At 37.4% G+C, this 21722-nt stretch overlaps 1 protein-coding gene across 1 annotated transcript; it reads left to right on the top strand.

Moving 5' to 3' along the window:
- The first annotated feature begins 15886 nt into the window (after window positions 1-15886).
- On the top strand, window positions 15887-20541 carry LOC103105680 (hornerin-like). Its single transcript, XM_056814764.1, has 3 exons — window positions 15887-15936; window positions 16809-16968; window positions 19318-20541. The coding sequence occupies exons 2-3, from the start codon at window positions 16831-16833 to the stop codon at window positions 20539-20541; spliced, it is 1362 nt and encodes a 453-aa protein (XP_056670742.1). The 5' UTR covers window positions 15887-15936; window positions 16809-16830.
- Window positions 20542-21722: the final 1181 nt, after the last annotated feature.

The raw sequence follows: 21722 nt of genomic DNA, 5'->3' as shown, positions 1-21722 counted from the left end.
TAATTTTAAAATAATTTTAATTGATATTGATATATTTTCTTTTATATTTCTCCCTCTTTTCCCTCTCCCATCTCAGAGATAGTAAGCAATTTGACATGTATTTTCAGGAAAAACTTACATCCATATTGGTCATTATTATAAAGGAACATGAAACCAAAACACAAATAAACTAAAGTGAAAAATCATATGCTTTGATATACATTTTGACTCCAATAGTATTTTTTCCCTCTGGAAATGGATAGCATTCTTTCTTATAAGTCCTTTAGAATTGTCTTGGATCATTGCATTACTGAAAATAGCTAAATCTTTCATGGTTGATCATCATACTATATTGCTGTTGTATACAATGTTCTCCTGGTTCTGCTTATTTCATTCTGCATCACTTCACATAGGTTTTTCCAGTTTTTTTCAAGTCATCCTGCTCATCATTTATTATAGCATAATAGTATTTCATCACAATCATATACCACAATTTGTGCAGCCATTCCCCGATTGATGTGCATCCCTTCAATTTCCAATTCTTTTTGTCACCACAAAAAGAGCTGCAACAAATATTTTTGTACAATAAGATCCATTTCCCTCTTCTTTTTTTCCCCTCTTTTTGTTATATAGACCTAGTAGTGTTATTACTTGATCAAAGGTCATACACAGTTTTATATCCCTTTGGGCATAATTCCAATTTGCCCTTCATAACAGTTGACAGCTCCACCTACAATTTATTAGTGTCTCAGTTTTGCCACAATCCTTCCAACATTTATCATTTTCCTTTACTATTCTGATAGCCTATCTGATAGGTGTGAGGTGGTACCTCAGAGTGTTTTAATTTGCATTAAATCTCCCTAATCAAAGGTTTAGAATATTTTTCATAATTATTGATAGCTTTGATTTCTTCTGAAAATTACTTGTTCATATCCTTTGACCATTTTGCAATTGGGGAATGACTTATGTTCTTATGAATTTGTCTGAGTTCTCTATATATTTGAGAATAAAGTCTTTATCAGAGAAACAAAAATTTTCCCCCAAATTTGCTGTTTCCCATCTAATCTTGGTTATACTGGTTTTGTTTATACAAATCCTTTTTAATTTAATATAATCAAGATTGTTCATTTTACGTGTTGTGATGTTCTCTATCTCTTGTTTGGTCATAAAGTCTTCCATACTTCATAAATCTGACAGATATAATATTCTATGTTCTCCTAACATTTTTACTATCACCCTTTATGTCTAAATTGTATATATGTATTTTAACCTTATTTTAGTATAGAGTGTGCGATATTCATCTATATCTAATTTTTACCATACTGTTTTCCAATTTCCCCTGGCAGTTTTTGTCAAATAGTGAATTATTATCCCCAAACCCAGGGTTTATCAAACACTGGATTGCTGAAATCATTTACCCCTAATCTATTCCATTGATCCACCCTTCTATTTCTTAGCCAGTACCAGATCGTTTTGACAATTACTACTTTATAGTACAATTTAAAATCTGATACCATTAGGCCACCATTCTTCACATTTTTTTTCATTTTATATTCTTGGCCTTTTGTTCTTCCAGATGAATTTTGTTATTATTTTTTCTATTTCTATAAAGTGGTTTTTTGGTAGTTTGATTGGTATGGCACTGAATAAGTAAATTAATTTAGCTAGGATTGTCATTTTTATTATATTAGCTCAGTCTGCCCATGAGCAACTAATATTTTTCAAATTGTTTAGATCTAACTTTGTGTGAAAAGTGCTTTTAATTGTGTCCACATAATTCCTGTGCTTATCTTGGCAAATAGATTCCCAAGTATTTTATATTATCTAGAGTGATTTTTAAATGGCATTTTTCTCTTCCTAACTTTTGTTTGAAATACAGAGAAATGCCAATGACTTATGTGGGTTTATTTTATATCCTACAGCTTTGCTAAAGTTATCAATTATTTCAACTAGTTTTTTAGTTGAATCTCTAGGATTCTCTAAGTATACCATCATATCATCTGCAAAGAGTAATAGTTTAGTTTCCTTATTGCCTGCTTTAATTCTCTCAATTTCTTTTTCTCTTATTGCTAAACTTTACTTTGCCTACTTTAATTTCCTTGACTTCCTTCTTCTCTTACTGCTAAAACTAGCATAGCATTTCTAGTACAATATTAAATAGCAATGGTGATAAGGAGCCTGTCCTTATTTCACTTCTGATCTCATTGGGAAGGCTTCTAGCTTGTTCACATTTCAAATAATGTTTGCTGATGAGTTTAGATAAGATACTACTTATCCTTTTAAGGAAAAATTCATTTATTCCTATGTTTTCTAGTGTTTTTAATAGGAATGGAGGTTGTATTTTGTCAACATAGAGACCCAGTCTAATCCAACAGCAGGGTAACCCAATGCACACCTCATAAACTTCCAAACAAACCTTCAGTGAGGTCTGGAATTCCAGCCTTGGGCAGTCTGTGCAGCACTCCAGGTCAGTGTAGATACAGAGCTTGGCCCCATAATCTCCAGTGGGGGTAGTCCTCAGGGTACTGGCCTGTGGAAACTCTTGCCTGACTGGCCCTTCCCAAAGTTTAAGGTAGAGCCCCAGGGCAGGGAAGTCCCAGGTGTGTTAGATCTGATCTAGGCCAGAGTAAGACCAAAAGCTCCAAAAGCTCCCACCTAAGCCTGAGGCTAGAATTTGAGCTGCCAGCAGTCTCAGGGAGTGATTAAATCAGCAGTGGGAAGTCAGAGCTGGCTTGGAAGAACTGAAACTAGCAGAAACAAGGAAGGAAGGAAGGAAGGAAGGAAGGAAGGAAGGAAGGAAGGAAGGAAGGAAGGAAGGAAGGAAGGAAGGAAGGAAGGAAGGAAGGAAGGAAGGAAGGAAGGAAGGAAGGAAGGAAGGAAGGAAGGAAGGAAGGAAGGAAGGAAGGAAGGAAGGAAGGAAGGAAGGAAGGAAGGAAGGAAGGAAGGAAGGAAGGAAGGAAGGAAGGAAGGAAGGAAGGAAGGAAGGAAGGAAGGAAGGAAGGAAGGAAGGGAGGGAGGGAGGGAGGGAGGAAACCCAACAGAGAAGTAATAGACTCAAGATGTAAAATGATATACACATTTTTGTATATATTTAATATGTGAATTTTTATTTGAGTATATGTTTTTTTGTTTAGAAGTGTTTCACTTTTTTTTTCCTACTTGGAGGGAGGAATATAGGAAGGCAATCAGGCTCAGAATAGAATCCATCTCCTGCCACAAAAAATGAGAAGAAAAGACAAAGATAGTAAGATTTATCAAGCTGGATATGATAGACTTCTAGGGAAAAATGAATAAGAATAGGAAGGAACATATTTTTTCTCAGCAGTACATAGCACCTTCACAAAAATTAACCACATAAATCTCATATCTAGTTGTAGGGGAAAAAAAGACATATTAAATGCATACCTTTTAGACCATAATGCAGTAAAAATTACACTCAACCAAAGAGCAAAAGAAGAAAGACTAAAAAATCAATTGGAAACCAAACAATCTTATCCTAAAAAAATAAATAGGTCAAAGAACAAATTAAAGAAATAATCAACAATTTTATTAAAGAAAATGACAATAAGGAGACATCAAAATTTGTGGGATGCAGCCAAAGTGGTACATAGTGGGAAATTCATCTCTAAGTGAGGTATCAATAAATTAGAGAAAGAGAAGATCAATTAATTGGACATTCAACTAAAAGAACTAGAAAAATATCAAATTAAAAATTCCCAATTAAACACCAAATTAGAAATCCTGAAAATCAAGGGAGAGATGTATAAAATAGAAAGAAAACCATTGAACTAATAAATAAGACAAATATATGAAAACAAAAACATTCTTTAGACAAATAAAATCAGACCCAAACAAATGGAAAAACAATAGTTCCTCATGGATAGGTCAAGCCAATATAGTGAAAATCATAATCCTACCTAAATTAATTTACCTATTCAGTGCCATACCAAACAATCCAAAAATTACTTCCCATAACTAGAAAAAAGAACCAAGTTCATCTGGAAGAACAAAAGGTCAATAATATCAAAGTGAATTAATGAAAAATTATGGAAGGAGGCCTGATGATGCCAAACTACACTACAAAGCAATAATCATCAAAACAATCTACTACTGGCTAAAAAACAAAGTGGTAAATCAGTGGAATAGAGTAGGTAATGAACACATAGCAGTTAATGTCCATAGCAACTTGGTGTTCAATAAATGTAAAGATCCAATTTTTGGAGGTAACAACTCCCTATTTGAAAAAAAAATTGCTAAGTGTTGACTTAGAAAAACACAGAACTATTAATAGTCAGAAAAACCACTCTTTAATCAAGGGAAAGAGGTTCAGTGTGATAGTAGGCCTCTACACAGAGCTACATGCCACACACCAATGCAGAGTGTGAGGATTGAACTCTGGTTGCTCTGGACATTGACCCCTGGGAAAGCCAACCGTGTTAGATTGAACAATTCCAAGGAGCCATTAAAGTTGAGAAGCTTAAATATCTTTCTAGGTGAAACATGGGGGCTGAGGATGAGAGGTACAGTTGATTGATGTTACAATGGTAACAAAGGAAAATGAGGAGTTCCAGACAGGAATAACTGTGAGGGGTTGGTGCTTTACTATGGACATAAAAGGGAAGGACCCTGCCAATGGCTGGGCCATCTTGGTAATGGACTTTGGCCTAAAGGGAGAAACCACTTAACACTTTATAGGATTAGCTATTCCCACTCAAACTACCTTAAAGTATATTGTTAATCTGAGACTGGTGAAGTAGGACTTTGCCTCAAGGAGGATTTCTCATGCCACAAGGCTTTCGCCTCAGATTTAAATCATTCTAGGCTACAAATTTGGGGGCCTCTAGATTCCATTGTTGGCACTGGAAAACTGGAAACTGGAAAACAGTATGACAGAAACTAGACATGGACAAACATTTGCACCACACACCGGGATTGAGTCAAAACACATACTTGAGATGGATGAAACCATAAACAAATTAAGGGAACATAGGAAAACATGCCAGATTTATGAAAAAAGGAATTTATGACTAAATAAGACATTGAAAGCAGAGAACATTACAGAAAATGAAGTAGATAATATTGATTACATGAAATTAAAACATTTTTGTACAAATAAAACCAATACAACCTAGATTAGAAGAAAAACAACAAATTTGGGGGAAAAAATCTTACAGCAAATATCTGACAAAAGACCCATCTCTCAAATATATATAGAACTGAGTCAAATTTATAATAGATATAATTCCCCAATTGAAAAATTATCAAAGGATATGAACAGACAACTCTGAGATACCACCTAACATGATCAAAAAGGAAAATGGTGATTGTTGGAGAGGATGTGGAATAATTGGGCCACTAATATACTCTTGGTGGAATTTTGAAATGATACAACCATTCTAGAGAGCAATATGGAACCAGGTTCAAAGGGTCATAAAACTACACATAGCCTTTTACCTGGAAATATCACTACTGGTTCTGTATCCCAAAGAGATCAGAAATAAGGGGGAAGAACCTACCTGCACCAAAATATTTTTAGCAGCTCTTTTTGTAGTAGCAAAGAATTGGAAACTGCAGTGTTGTCCATCCCTTGGGGAATGAATGAACAAGTTGAGGTATATGCTTATAACAGAATACTATTACACTTTAAGAAAAAATGAACAGGATGAGTTTTTAAAAAGACCCTGAAAGACATATGAACTGATACAAAATTAAGTGAGCAGAACCAGAAGAATAATGAATACAGTAACAGAAATACTATATGAGGATCAAATGTGAAGGACTAAACCAGTATTTGCAAAACAAGTTTCCAAGATTACCATAATGTACTCCTGATGAAAACGCTATCTACAGCCAAAGAAGGAACTGTTGGAGTCTGAATGCAGATCAAATCATGTTATCTTCTATTATATTTCCTTTATGAGATTTCTATTATATGTGCCTTCTATCATGACATTAGCAATATAAAAATATGTATCATATGAAAGTATGGATATAACTTATATCAGACTATTTGTCACCTCAGGGAGAGGGGTATGGTATGGAGGGAGAAAACTTGAATTCTAAAATGTCAAAAAATATATGTTTCTACATGCAACTGAAAAATAAATAAACAAACAAACAAATATTTAAAAGCTACAGACTGCTCATCAACTGAACCTAAACAAATTGTAGAATATAAATGGCATGGAAGATTAACAGTTTTCCTATAAGAAATGAGAAAAAAGGAATAGTTTCAAAAAAATTTAAAAGAACTTGCGTTAACTAATAGAGTGAAGTAAAAGGACCAGAGCCATTTAGAATATCAAGATTATAAAAACAAGCCAGTTTGAAAGATTTAAGAATTCTAAATAAATAATCCACAATAATTCCAAGGGAGTGACAGAGAAGAATGTTGACCAGCTCGTGACAGCTCGTGACACTATAGATTCATATGAAAAATTACAAACTCACTTTTTGGATATGATCAAGGTATAAATATATTTTACTTAACTTTGCCGATAGATTCATGCCTAAGAACCATGGGAATACAGTCTTCCAAGTATCAAAATATTAGATGACCTGCAGGATGATCACAGATACATGGAAGGCAATGGAAAAAGGCTGAAGCATATTATCAACACTGATGTGATTATCAATACAAAAGAAGAGGCATAAAAGATAGGCAGGAAATGTATGATAAGTAAATAATGAAGTCAATCATATTTTGAAAGCAAGGGATGAGATATTAACAGCATTAATATCAATGAAATGGATTTGAAGACCATTGAGGATGGGTTCAAGTACTGCTTGAAGGCAGAGGGTGTTTCATTTTTTGTTTGGTACCATAAGTGACTAGCATAGTGCCTCACATATAATATGCACTTGGGAATGTTTGCTGATGGAATGATGCCCTAGGAAGGAAAGAGGATGGGTTCTAGAGTCATAGGACCTGGACTCACTTATTGCCCCCTACTCTTAGTACCTGAATAACCTTAGTCAAGTGACAACCTCTTTGGACTTTAGCTTCCATATCCAATAAAAAGTATGAGAGTTGGGTTAAATGGTCTTTTGATGTTCCTTTCAGATCACATCTATGATCCTATAATTTAACATGAGACATGTTTCCTATGTGTGTACATTTTTTTCATTAATATGTGTATTTGCTTTAATGTAACCTAACCTATAATGTTAATCCTAGACTTATAGGAGCAATGTTGTGATGCTACTGGGGTTTTTAATTATTATTATACTGCTCTATTAGATGCTTTTGCTTTAAATGAATTCTGTTTTCTGAACAGTAGTACAAGTAATCATATCCTGCCACAGTTAGGGTCCAGCCTCACTTGCAACGCCAGGGTTCCCGACAGGTGGCAAATGATCAGTCAAAATAAATAACAAAAGGAAGACAGCTTAATCATTAGGGCCATGGGACTGCTTTGCATCTTGACAGCTGCTCCACCATTCCCAGGCCTGGGATTTATTTTTATACCCATTTTCTTGGCATGCAGATTACATTGTCTAACACACATGTTCAAAGGGAGATAATTGGAAAAGTAATACATTAACTTTTAACAAATCACTTGATTAACATTCTATATTTTTGTATTGTGATTACAGACAAAATACAAGATAAGTGATTTCTTCACAGGTGGCTTACTAGGGAGTTTCTGAGTTACCGATTTGTGTAATTGAGTCACTGAGGTATATTGAAGCTTAGTGTACTTGTACTGTACCTGAACATATTGTATGGGCTTCTATGATTGATTTATGTTCTGGCTTCATGAGAATAGGCTTCTGTGAGTGGGAAAGTTTGGGGCTTGACCTGTAGCTGCGGTTTCACTGGGAATTATGTACCTAAATAAAAGTTAACCCATGATAGTCTTTTTGGGATTGGGCTTAAGGGTCTGATCTTTTTGGTGATGTTTTGGAGAATTAGGTTACAGGTGTTTTGCTCTTGCATTATTTCTTTTGAGACTAGGAGGAATAATTATCATGTCAGTTCATAGGTAATGGGCATTGATGAAAGAGGTCATGTAAAAGGGGGACTGGGTAAGCAATCACATCTCTCCAAGGACCACTCTGTTGTCTCCTCAGGTACCACGCGCGACTCTGTCAAGGCGTTGTGGTCTGATGGCTCCCAGAAATATCCATGGGGCTTCAATTAGCTTTTTTAGTACAGACCAAAAGAGTAACTTGAACCTGAATAGCCATTCTCTGGGAAACCTAGCCTTAGAGCTGGCAATATCTCTAGGCACCAAACTATGGAGCTATAATTTGACAGGGGCAGCTAGGTAGAAAAGTGAATAGAGTATCAGGCCTAGAGTCAGAAAGATGCATTTATCTGAGTTCAAAACTGGTCTCAGATACTTACACTCTGTTTGCCTCCATTTCTCAACTGCAGAATGAGTTGGAGAAGGAAATGGCAAACTATTGCAGTATCTTTGCCAAAACAAAATAACCTAAATGGGGTCATGAAGAGTTAGATGCAACTAAAACAACTGAACAACAAAATAATTTGGAAATTCTCAGATTCCCAATAATCTCCAATGCTAAAAGAGTCCAATCTCAGGAATTCTAGTCTCTGACTTGTTCTCAGAAAAAAAAGGAAACAGAATAATAGAAAATGTCCAGGAACCAAAGCCTAGAACTTCCTGTCTGATATGATTTAATTAGAAAAAAAGTGACGTGAACTGGAGCTAGGATTTCATTGGTAAAGGGAATATTCAAGTATGCTTTGCAAATTAAAGTCTCAAAAAGTTATTTATAGATCACTAAGAGGTTTAATTAAAAGGTTAAGTAAGTCAAATAGCCAATATGTGTCACATCAGGATTTGAACACTGGTCTCCCTGACTAGCTCTCTATCCACTATACCATACTGTCTTTCTGATTATAAAAAGTATCTATACAAACAAAGTGTGAGAAATAATTTGACCCCTACCCTATTTTAATTGACCACTGCCCATCATAAATCACTGATTTTATGGCTATGTAAATTGCCAATCACTATTATACACTTTAACATGATCCCATAGATGTAGTAATTAATTCTCTTGTATTAACAATTCTCTTGTATCACTGATATAGATCTAAAGAGTTAAGAATAATTAACTAACCCTGATTTCACAACACAATTATGAGTAATTAGCTTAGGTAAAACAGCTGAGTAAGTTCTCTTCATTTTAGATTATAAAACTTCGTAGGACATATATGCTCTTGCTTGACCATAGCTAAAGAGGTCCCCACTGCACCCCAGTTTTGACCATCCAAATTCCTCATGGCAAACTACATCACAAGATTATTCCTAATGGCACCAAATGTCAGAAGATTAGGTAAATAGTCCCTAGCTACTCTGGGAGTTCTCTGTCCATAGACATTTACCTGATTGGTCTATCTTGGGCAGAACATGACCTTTTCAACCTTTTGCAAGGTTCTCTGGCTACTTGTTCCAGCTCTGGTACCCTGCCTTGTTTACAGAGAAATGAGATAGTAGCAGTCATACCTGTTTCTGTCTGATTTTAATCCACTAATGAAAATGTATATTTTCAGTTGTACCAATCTAGAAGGAGCATCACTAACAGATGGTTGCTTGAACTTAAGAACTATAAATGTTGTACCCTGGAACAAGAGGGGCTCTCACACCATGAGGACAATCTGGGATCCCTTTTGTTGAAGGAGGCCAGATCCCCTTAATAAATAGTTATTGGATCAGATCTCTGTCTCAGTTGTTTTATTGCAGTTTGGACAACTTTCTGGAGTTACAAAAATTATCTGTAAAACACAAAGGTAACTAAGAGAAAATGCTAGAAATATTCCCAATAGATTTAGAAACAATGAATATGCTTAATAGAGAGAAATATAGAAAAACTTGTACGGACTGATAGAAAGTAAAGGAAAATAATACACAACAATTACTATAGTGTAAATGAAAAGAACAACAAAAAGAATTGAAAATGAATGCTACAAAATTATAATAATGAAGCTTTGCCCCAAAGAAGAGATATGAGAAGACATGTTCCTTGTACAGGTGAGTTTATTAGGAGCAGGGAGGGAGTGGGGGGAATAGGTCACATAACATCAGATTGTTTCAATATGTTAAGAAGTTTTGATGAATTATTTTATTTATTTATTTTTTGAAAAGTATCCTATTGATGGCTCTCTGGGAGGGGATAGAGGGAGAAGTAAAGTAGAAAATGCAGGCTGACAACAATAGTCATCACTAAAATTTTCTTTTTTAAAAAAGAAAGATCCACTGAGTCAACAGCCCATTCAGCTCAGTAGCAAATTAGGGGACTCTCTTGTCATCTCAAAGTATAAGCTCTTCAATGCTAAGTCATACAAGCTCCCCCCCCCCAGACCCTGGAAATCTCCAGAGGAGCTCTAATACATGTCCCCTGAAGTAAAACCACCAATTCAATGCATGTCACTAGTTCTTCTTTGCATATTGAAATATTCATGTGTTTTAATGTTAACAATAATTTACAATAGTTAACAATGTTAACTCATAATAAAAAGAAAAGTAAACATTAAAAAAAATACTTGCCTTAGTTGATGTCAGGTAACCTAGTTTTCAGTTGGAATACAGAAAGCGCATTATAAACCTTAAAGCACTATAACATATGACTATTTTTAATAATATGTTAAAAGTTATTTCCTTTAAGGAGTATGTTCGTATGTTTTCACATCATGAGTAGCTCTTGGGCTGGATCTTTACTATACACTTGGGAAAATTCAGGAAAGCAGAAGAGTTGATGTCAGAAATCAGTAAGAATATAATATCAAAATTAAAAAAAAGAAAGTGGATTCTTCAAGCCATTGTCCAGTTGGCTTAAGCAATAATCTCTAAGAGCCAGTCTAGATTCAGTAGGACAAGTAATGCCATAAGAATTTCATTTCCTTTTTACATAATTATTAATCTGTATGTTAGGTAGATATGGAAATATTAAAACATTTGATAAAATCTCTCAAGATATCCTAGTGGGAAAGATGGAGAAATGTAGGCCACATGATCGTGCAGGTAAAAGAATAAAAAATTGATTGAATGATTGGATTAGAGTAGTTGCAAAAGGATTCATGTGAATTTAGGAGGAAGTCTCTAGTGGGGTACTATGGACATCTATTTTTTGGCTCTCTTCTGGAAAAGTCTTGTATCAATGACGAATAAAAGTATAGTAATAAAATGGTTATATACATCATATATTAATATATATGGTATAATACATGTATATAAGGTATAATGCATGTAAAATATGTTATACATTATATGCTCACCAAGTTTTCAGAAGACACAGAACTCACAAAGATAGTTAGGACACCAGAGCTAAAATTAAAGATACCAAAGTTGTCAACAGGCTAGAACAATGAGCTAAATCAAAGAAGATGAGACATAATAGGGATACATGAAAAGTCCTTATACAAAAACAATTTCACAAGATGGAAGAGTTGTGGCTTTCCATCGTAGGGTTTAAGAGTACAGAGAGCTCAACATGAGTCAAAGCTACAACATAAGAAGTAAATAAGCCAATGCAATTTTAGACATTATTAGCAAAAACACTGTAGCCAAAAAGATGGAGATTGTACCACCACTGTACATCATGGTCAGACTACACCAGTGATCTATTCAGTTCTAGCCACTACATTTTAGGAAGAACATTGATAAATTGGTACATGCATGCCCAGAAAAAAATTACCAAAAAAGTGAGATAACTTGGAACCACATTAAATTGGGATGGGTTAAAGCAAATGGAGCCTTTTAGCCTGGAAAACATAAGACTTGGGATGTGATATAATAGCTGTCTCTATCTGAAGGGCTTTCATATGGAAGAGGGATTAAATTTCTCCTGTTTTTCCCCAGACCACAGAATTTGGACTAACTAGTAAAACTTGCAGTAGCAAATCTTGATTGACTATAAGGGAAAACTTCCTAGCTATCAAAGCTATTCAAAAATTGAATGGGCTGTTTATGGAAGTCATAGAAAAGCCATTACAGGAATTATTTTAGCAGAAGCCAGAAGCCCACTTATAGAAAGGATTCTTGTTCAAGTTGTAGCTGCAGTAAAAAACCTCTGAGGTCTCTTTTAACTGATTCTGTGTCTTCCAGGTAGTATCTTGCAGAATAGTTATGGGTTTCCCCTCTCCCCACAATAGATTATGTCCATTAAAACAGATATCATGTCTTTGCTAAATAGCGGATCTTCCTCAGTACCTAGTACAAGGTTCTCAGTAAATAGCAGAGACTTTGTAAAGTTAGAGAATGAAACTGAATTATAGGAGAAAATCATTTTTCTTAGTACAATAAGGAATCTTCAGCCTAGGATTTTTTTATGAGTTCAATCAAACCTGTCTGAAGATAGCTTATGACTTGTTCAAGGACCTCCTAGCTTCTCCCTCAAGAAAGTTTATCTCTTTTAATAAATGAAATATTAAGTATAATAGGCATGAGTTCTAAGTGTCCACACCATGTATTAAGTGCAAGAAGAGAAGCAAAGTGGTTTCTGGAAAATCAGTAGAGCACTCGGAATATAAAGAGACTGACCCCAACCCTTTGGATCCCAGGAATTAGCAGCCAGAACTCCTAGTAGCCAAAATGCTTACTAGACATTACTGAATTCTCAAGATCTTCACGACTGTAGTGTTGGATTTCATCCTGCTTGACCCTCCTACTTGTTGGCAAACACTGGGTGGACCAGGACTGTGCTACATAATGGTTGATGATGGTACTGGGTGTTTATCTAACTGCCCACATACACCTTGACACTAATAACACCTTGTAGTTGTGGAAGGGAAACCAAAGCACCAAAAGCCAAGGGAACTTGCTCAGAATCACAGTTCGTCACTCGTGGGGCCAAAACTACCACTCAGATACCCAGTGTAGAGTTGAAAGAGAATTGGGCTAAGATAGACCTGGGTACATATCCTCTACCGGTCCCTTGCTAACTGGGTGAGGAAAAGCAAGTCACTTACTACTCTGTGCCTCGGTGCCTTTATCTATGAAATGGCAAGGACAGCAATACCTATAGAACCTAACTCACAGGGCTGTTATGAAGATCAGATGGGATAAAATTTGTAGAATATTCTGTAGATCTTAATGATGTAGATAGGTGCATATATATATATTACTCTGGCTATTATCATGAACAATGGAAATAGTAAGAGTAATAGCTAACTTCACTATATATTCATATATACGTGCACATTCATGTATATGCATGGGTTTATATGTCAGTAATGATCTACACATGTCCGTGCATACATGCTACATTACTTCTTGTGTATACAACCATATATGTGTACATGTATCTGTTTGTATGCATTGTATATAAATGTGCATGGCACATGTATATATGTGTAAATATGGTACTGATGTGCATATTACAGTATATTCTTATTGTTATTATGAATGGTGGTAATCTATGAATATTATGTACATATACACATGTGTATGTTCTTATCTCATTTATGTGAGCATGCATATATTACATATATATGTACACATGTACATATCATTAAGTATATAGTTTTGTATAAGCTATTACTCTTATTATTGCCATTATTCCTAATAATGGCTAGTAATTATACAGCACATTAAGGACTACAAAGCATTTTATAACCATTCTTTCATTTTACCCTCCCAACAACCCTGGAAAAGAAATGCTCTTATTACCCCCATTTTACAGATGAGTAAACTGAGAAAGACAAAACTTAAATGACTTGCTTAGGGTAATTCAATCAGTACGAACTTGAAGTCAGATTTGGATTTAGTTCTTCCAGACTCCAAAACTGGAGCCACCTAGCTGTTTCATCAACATTTTTACTTTAAACTCCCTCAATCCCTGTTCTAGCACTATAACCCAAATAATATGCCTACCTGTCTCTTACAAAGTCTACTCCTCTCTCTGCACCCCACTATGTTTTCTGATCCTACATTCAACACAATGAAAAGATGTTCAGAAATATCATATTGCCTCAGAATGAAACCATATCACACAAAAAAAGACAGAATATCTTGCTGCCAATGCCGCTTTGACTTCCACATTTCAGGGCTCTGTGATTTCATCAGAGAGGGTCTGCACTGCACTAAGGCAAGCAAGAGATCCTTTACATCTTTGGAAAAAATCTTTGTGAGTTGCTGCTCAGTAATGCACATAGTAAGAATGGTCTTCCTATGAAAAACCAAGCATCATGTGTAAAGCAAGGACTTAATGACTTCTTTGATTGGTGGAGACTGTCAGACTTTATGAATCATTGGAATAGACTTTGAGAACACTGTCTCATCACCACATGCCCAAAGTGTTAAAGTAGGACTTTAGAAGAGGAATCTTCCTCTGAGCCTTCAATTTTTACCACCTTGTAACAAAAAAGAACTGAAAGCAACCCCCTTTATCTCAGCTGTTCCTAGTCTATTTTTCCTGGGTAGTGGTACTACCCTAGTGTCTATGTTTTGGAATTCTGTGGTTTCATTCACTTACTCTTTGCATCACTTTGTAAAAACTCCACGTATCAAACAAGATGACATTTTCTATGTCTCTGGACCCAGATCAGCCGCAGAGCTGAAGGTTAGCCTCATATAGTTGATAATCTAGCAAGAGAAGGTTAGGCAGGAACGCTTACTCTCTGAAAGTTACCACAAAGGATTCTAAGAATAAAATATCATCATGAGTGTCTCCTCTACACCAGATAAAAGGGGTCTTCTGGGTCACATGTTAATCATCTTTCTTGCTGAATTCATTGCATTGCTTCCAATCATTTAAAACATGTGAATGGAGATAAGCAATGTTCATTAACTGGTGTCAATGTCTCCCATTTATTATTATCATTGGCATTCGGTTAATTCAACAACTATTCACTCCAATAATACGTAACAAGAGATGAGGATGAGGGGCTGGGGTACAAGAAGAAGGTAAAACACCATATCAATTATAACTTGGGCCATGAGCCTGTGTGATGGGAAGGGTTGTGGTGCCTTTGTCAGAAAGGGCTCCATCCCCATTTCACATTGGTCATCTTCTTGTCAACCACGCTTACATTAAATCTTTTGAAGCACCATATGATCAGACACTATTGCAAAGGGGACTTCATCCACTTAGCTTTGGAATTCTTGCCATGAGGCCAAAATGACACAATTGAGGAATGAGTGTGAATTTACTTAGTCCATTTCATCTAACCTACCCCAGACCAGGCCAAACCAAGCTTTATATCCCATCCAAACAACCACCTTGGGATTCTTATTGAGATCCATCATTTAACATGTGCTTTCTCTTTCTGTCTACAAATGGTAACCTCTCCCCACCACCACGTTTCTAGGAAACATGATCAAATCAATACTACCATTATTTCTGGCAAAGACCAGCTAGTAAATTCTCCTATGGCTCCTATGATCACCCCTGTGATTTCCCAGATCATAACATCCTTCCAAAACTATAACTCCCCTTTAGGAATTGTTCCCTCTCATCTGAATAGAAGCTGCCCTAGAGAAAGTGCCCATTTTCTGTTGCATTTGTGTAACAAGCACAGTACTTAGCATATGGTTATAGCTTACTGAATATTTTCCATTTATAAAGTTGGAAAACTAGGAATGTGAACTATGAAATTGCTATGGTCCTTTCCAATTTTAAATCCTATAACCCTATAATCCTATGACTCTGACTTACTGTGAACTTGTGATGCCCACAAAGATCCTTATGTAAAATGTCCTAACTCATTTAGGTGGGGGCTCATAGTGGCCCAAATTTGGGAGCCACTAATGTAATCACTGATGAGTGGGTGAGAAGCAGTTAGCTAAACAAAATGTCCCTGATGACAGGGGTGGAGGGAGAGGTGTCACCGGGTTTGGTTGAGAATGAATCAGGCCATCCCACAGAAAGGGTGTCTCCTTCTTAAGATGGACAATTAAACCCAGTATAAAAAGTCCAGTATCCCAGAAAATCGGCACCCTGCAAGTTGCTCCCATCTCCATCCTACTTGTTCCTTTGGTGAACCAGGTAAGTGGAGACCTAGACAGTCTTGCTAAAATTGTGGGCACCTGGTAATGATCCAGGGATAAATCCAGGAATTAGCGTGAGTGGTACAGGAACTTCAAACTGGAACCAGAAGAATAGGGTTCAGATGCCAGCTCTTCCACTTAGTAGCCTTTGACCATAAACCTCTAGGTGACACCATAGTGCACAGAGCATTGGGCAAAGGAAGACTTGAATTCAAATTTGACATCAAAAGCTTACTAGTTCAGAGACTTTAGGCAAGTCATTTAATCACTGTCTGTCTCAGTTTCCTCATCTGTAAAATGGGAATAATAGTATGTACCTCTCAGGTTTGTTGCGAAGATCAAATGATATCCTTGCAGAGAGCTTAGCACAGTGTCTAGCATATAGAAGATACTTTATAGAGGCTTATTCCTTTTCATCACTACCCCCTTCCCTTAAGCATATCATTTGGACTTTCTGAGACTCACTCTTCTCATCTGTAAAGTGAGCAGAGAGAATAAGACAATGTGCAAGGTCCTTTCTAGCTCTTACTATTGCAATGCCTCTACTGTGCTTAGGTATCATAAACTCCTGAGAGCTTTGATTTCACCTCCCTTTAAGGCCATCACTAGGGGAAGAGCAGTATTTCTTTCCAGTCCTGTCTTGCTGGCATACTATGGATCTTGGAGATTAAGAATTCTAGGAGTGTTTCATTGCATCAATAAGGATGAAATATTCCTACTCCATCTTTCCCCAGCTGACTGCTTCAAAAGTGAAAAGCTAAGAGATGGGAAATCAATTTGAGAATCTTATTTCTAATAATTACTACTGAGGCCTTTTAAAGTAGAAAAAGAAATAACGGGCAGTGGTCCCATTTCTCACCCACCCTCCAGATTCACTGAATTCTGCACCAAGATGTCTCAACTCTTGACAAGAATTGCCACCATCATTGATGTTTTCAACCAATATTGTGGTCAAGACAAGGAATGTGACATGATAAGCCAACAAGAACTGAAGGAATTTCTGGAAAATGAGCTGCAGTTCATTGTGCAGGTGAGATCTTTCTATTAGATCCAATGGCTTGTGACTACAGATGGGATGATTTTCTTTTATTTGGTCTTCATGATGTTCAGCTTTGCCTAAAAATAGAACTGGGAGATATAAGACACAGACTACTAGAGGAAAGAAGAAGTAAGGTCAGAAACCAGTTAGTTGGACAATCCTGAACAAGTCATTTAACCTGTTCCAACCTCAATTTCTTTATCTGTGAAATTAGATTCCAGGGGAAAATAGCACCTGCCAGAGGATCAACGTGAGAGTATATATAAAGTTCATTGCAAATCCTTAAAAAAAAATATATATATATATGTATATATATATATATATATAATGCTAACTATTATTTCCAAGAAGTAGGAAGAAGATTCATGTAATCAATATTCCATCTCTGACTCCTTTAGAAGGCATTCTAAAATCTAACATATCAATAATAATGATATATAGTGGGGTAGACAATACTAAGCTAGTCTTAAAAGAAGCTTACACTCCAGTTAGTTCTTTCTTTCTTTCTTTCTTTCTTTCTTTCTTTCTTTCTTTCTTTCTTTCTTTCCTCCCTCCCTCCCTCCCTCCCTCCCTCCCTTCCTTCCTTCCTTCCTTCCTTCCTTCCTTCCTTCCTTCCTTCCTTCCTTCCTTCTTTCCTTCCTTCCTTCTTTCCTTCCTTCCTTCCTTCCTTCCTTCCTCCCTTCCTCCCTTCCTCCCTCCCTCCCTCCCTCCCTCCCTTCCTTCCTCCCTTCCTCCCTTCCTTCCTTCCTTCCTCCCTTCCTTCCTTCCTTCCTTCCTTCCTTCCTTCCTTCCTTCCTTCCTCCCTCCTTTCTTTCTTTCTTTCTTTCTTTCTTTCTTTCTTTCTTTCTTTCTTTCTTTCTTTCTTTCTTTCTTTCTTTCTTTCTTTCTTTCTTTCTTTCTTTCTTTCTTTCTTCCTTTCTTCCTTTCTTCCTTCCTTCCTTTCTTCCTTCCTTCCTTCCTTCCTTCCTTCCTCCCTCCCTCCCTCCCTTCCTCCCTTCCTCCCTTCCTCCCTTCCTCCCTTCCTCCCTTCCTCCTTTTACCTTCCATCTTAGAATCAATACTGTATATTGGTTCTTAAGTATCCAGTTAAGTTGTAGATAATGAGCTGGTCTTGAATCCAGAAAGATCTACATTCAATTCTTGCCACTAACACATACAAATGTGTGATCCTGGATAAGTCATTTAACCCCTAAATAATAAAGGCAACTCTCTCGGGCTAAGTAATGTTAAAAAGTGTCTAACCTGCATTGTTACAGGTGAGAATTCCTTACTTGGGAATTCCCTATACATTGAAAGCACACATTAAATGATTCAGTGGTGGTCTCAAGTGTGCAGGGAATTTTACACATATTATTGCATGTACTTCAAGAAAGAACAAAGTCAAAGAGGTCCTATAGATATTATCCCTATTGTATGAATGAGTAGAAGCAGCTGATGAAATGATAAATGACTTTTCCATGATCAAAAAGCTAGTGACTCTCAAAGAGAGGAAGATAAAAATAAATTGTCAAACCTTAAGCACAAGCAACTCTGTCCACTACACTAACAACATATGAGAAGTAAATGCTTCTCAGATGTAGTTGAACTGAAATAACTAAATGTATGATCACAAAAGCCTGGGAATAGAAGGGAATGGATTTTGTCCTTGCTAAAATAAAAAAATAGGCAATATTTTTCCTAACTAGTCTACTAATAACTTTTACCTGCACTTGAGTAATTCTATTCCTATTATAAACTTCCATAAACCAGTGTTCATTTACAATAATTATTTCTGAGAAGAGGAAAACAAATTCAAAATTCATTCACAAAAATGGAATTTGGCTAATTCAGCTTTGCTTCAAGGAAAAGGGAACTTTTCAAGGGAAAGCAAGAAAAACTATAATTGTAGAATTACAATAATAGAGGTCACTGAGGTAAAAAGGGAGAAGTGATGAGTCCCAAATTAAAGTAGAGAGATAATCTAACTGGCTACAATGAGAAATTTTCAGAGATACAATGAAACAAAAATGAAGAACAAGCCATTCAGATATGCTGCTTAAGGTATTTACAGAGATTTGATGCAAATTTGGCATAGCATTTCTATTATATTCATCCTGGATCCAAAAGCATAACTGATCATGAATTCATTCAGCCTCTCAACCAACAATTTTGACAGCTCCACCATGATAGTTATACCCCCAAATTCCTCTGTCAATTGAAACAAAAAGAGAAAGAGTAGGATAGGAGGGATGCAATAGAGTGGACCTACGTAGACCAATATGCACCATTGAACAACAAACTTTCAATTAGTAGATAGATTAGAAACTCATTGATATTCCCTTGACATTTTTCTTTAAACAGAATTCAGAAGACTCTGAAGCTGTAGATGTCATCATGCTTAATATGGATCTGGATCAAAGTGGGAGAGGACACTTGACTGACTTGGTTTTCCAGATAATAAAGAAGATACTTTTAATGAAAAAATGCAACAAGAAAGAATCTAGTCAAGGTAACAGTTATCATATGGAAGAGATTGAAAAAGAAGAGAAAAGGTGGAGAAAAGATTTGATGAGGTCAAATTGGAATCAGAAAGAGGAATATGGGCCAAGGAGAAGTAAATATTCATTGGAAACAGAGAAAGTCAGGTATAGACTACACGGAGAAGAGGAAAGAAAAGATTCAGTATCAAGCTCAGATGAAGAAAAAGACTCAGAGAAGAAAAATTACACATCAAACTCAAGCAAAGCAGGAAACAATAAGGGAGATGAAAAAACAGTATCAAGAAAACAGGGATGGAGGATAAAGAAAGAAAGCGAAAGACCCTCCAAAAAGAGTGGAGGAGAAAAACGTGAAACCGACTATGAAAGATCAAGTAAGCAGGAGGGAGAAAGAAAGAAGCAAGATATGAAAAGTACCGTGGGAAACAATGAATCTAACAAGAGGGGACAGACAGTAAGATTTGAAAGTGAAGAAAAACAACGTACATGCCAAGAAAAAACAAACATATATAGAAGAAATTATGCCATGGGAAAAAATGAAAATTGTGACATTGAAACAAACGACTCAAATAAATTTTCTGAATCAAAACAAATTGGGTCAGGATCAGGGAAGTCATACAACAGCAAAAGACATGGAACAACGTCAGGAAAGGAATCAGAAACCTGTGAAACAAAGAAAGGGAGTTCCAGTGGTCATCAGTCCTCAAAATCTAGCCAATACAGTTTTCCTTACATCAATGGAACTTACTCTGACTCTGGCTCTGACTCTGAATGTGGAACCTGCTCAGACTACAGGAATGACACTGGAACGAGTAAGTCCTCAAGCTCTAACCAATATGGTTCACAATCAGGGCACTCATCTAGCACCAAAGGACATAAATCTAGTTCAGGAAAAAAGGCAAGCAGCATGGGAGGAAGAGGATACAACTCCAGTTCCCCTAGTGCTCAAACACATTCCTCTGGACCTGGCTCTGGCTCTGGCTCTGACTCTGGCTCTGGCACTGACTCTGACTCTGGCTCTGGCTCTGAATCCTGTTCATGCTCAGGCTCAGAATCGGGCTCAGGTCACTCCTCAGGCTCGCTCTAAGCGACAGGGATCTAGATCAGGTTATTCCTCCCGCTCTGGCAGACATGGTTCAAGCTCAAGCCAATCCTCTCACAGAGGACACAGGTCCAGCTCAGGGGAGGAATCAGTGAGCTCGGGCCGGAAAGGAAGTAGTAGTGGCAGTTCCCATCGGTCCTCTAGCAATACCCAATATGGCTCTCAATCAGGGAGGTCATCTAGCAGCAAGGGACATGGATCTAGTTCAGGGAAACAGTCAGGAAGCTCTGGAGCCAAGGGAGGCAGTTCCAGCTCCCATCAATCCTCCAGCTCTGGCCAATATGGCTCTGGCTCTAAAAGCTCTAGTTCTGGCTCTGGATCCTGTTCAGGCTCAGGCTCAGGCTCAGGCTCAGGCTCAGGCTCAGGCTCAGGCTCCAATAGGTCCTCTAGCTCTGGTCAATATGGCTCAGGTTCAGGTCACTCATCAGGCAGCAAGGGACATGGATCTAGTTCAGGGAAACAGTCAGGAAGCTCTGGAGCCAAGGGAGGCAGTTCCAGCTCCCATCAATCCTCCAGCTCTGGCCAATATGGCTCTGGCTCTAAAAGCTCTGGTTCTGGCTCTGGATCCTGTTCAGGCTCAGGCTCAGGCTCAGGCTCAGGCTCCAATAAGTCCTCTAGCTCTGGTCAATATGGCTCAGGTTCAGGTCACTCATCAGGCAGCAAGGGACATGGATCTAGTTCAGGTGGAAAGTCAAGCAGCTCTGGAGGACGAGGACATAGCTCCAGTTCCTCCAGTTCTCAGAGACATCGCTCTGGCTCTGCCTCTGCCTCTGGCTCAGGCTCTGGGTCAGAATCATGTTCATGCTCAGGCTCAGAATCGGGCTCAGGTCACTCCTCAGGCTCTAAGGGACAGGGATCTAGATCAGGTCATTCCTCCCGCTCTGGCAGACATGGTTCAAGCTCAAGCCAATCCTCTCAGAGAGGACACAGGTCCAGCTCAGGGGAGGAATCAGTGAGCTCTGGCCGGAAAGGAAGTAGTAGTGGCAGCTCCCATCAGTCCTCTAGCTCTAGCCAATATGGCTCTCGATCAGGGAGGTCATCTAGCAGCAAGGGACATGGATCTAGTTCAGGGAAACATTCAGGAAGCTCTGGAGCCAAGGGAGGCAGTTCCAGCTCCCATCAATCCTCCAGCTCTGGCCAATATGGCTCTGGCCCTAAAAGCACTG

Source organism: Monodelphis domestica, chromosome 2 (assembly GCF_027887165.1).
Source record: "Monodelphis domestica isolate mMonDom1 chromosome 2, mMonDom1.pri, whole genome shotgun sequence".
NCBI lineage: Eukaryota > Metazoa > Chordata > Mammalia > Didelphimorphia > Didelphidae > Monodelphis > Monodelphis domestica.
The sequence above is the reverse complement of the archived record's forward strand: the minus strand, read 5'-3'. Positions and strand labels throughout refer to the sequence as shown.

Coding starts and splice junctions, on each gene's coding strand:
- LOC103105680 (XM_056814764.1), top strand. CDS start 16,831: ATGTCTCAACTCTTGACAAGAATTGCCACCATCATTGATGTTTTCAAC. Junction 16,969..19,317: donor AGCTGCAGTTCATTGTGCAG/GTGAGATCTTTC, acceptor TTCTTTAAACAG/AATTCAGAAGACTCTGAAGC.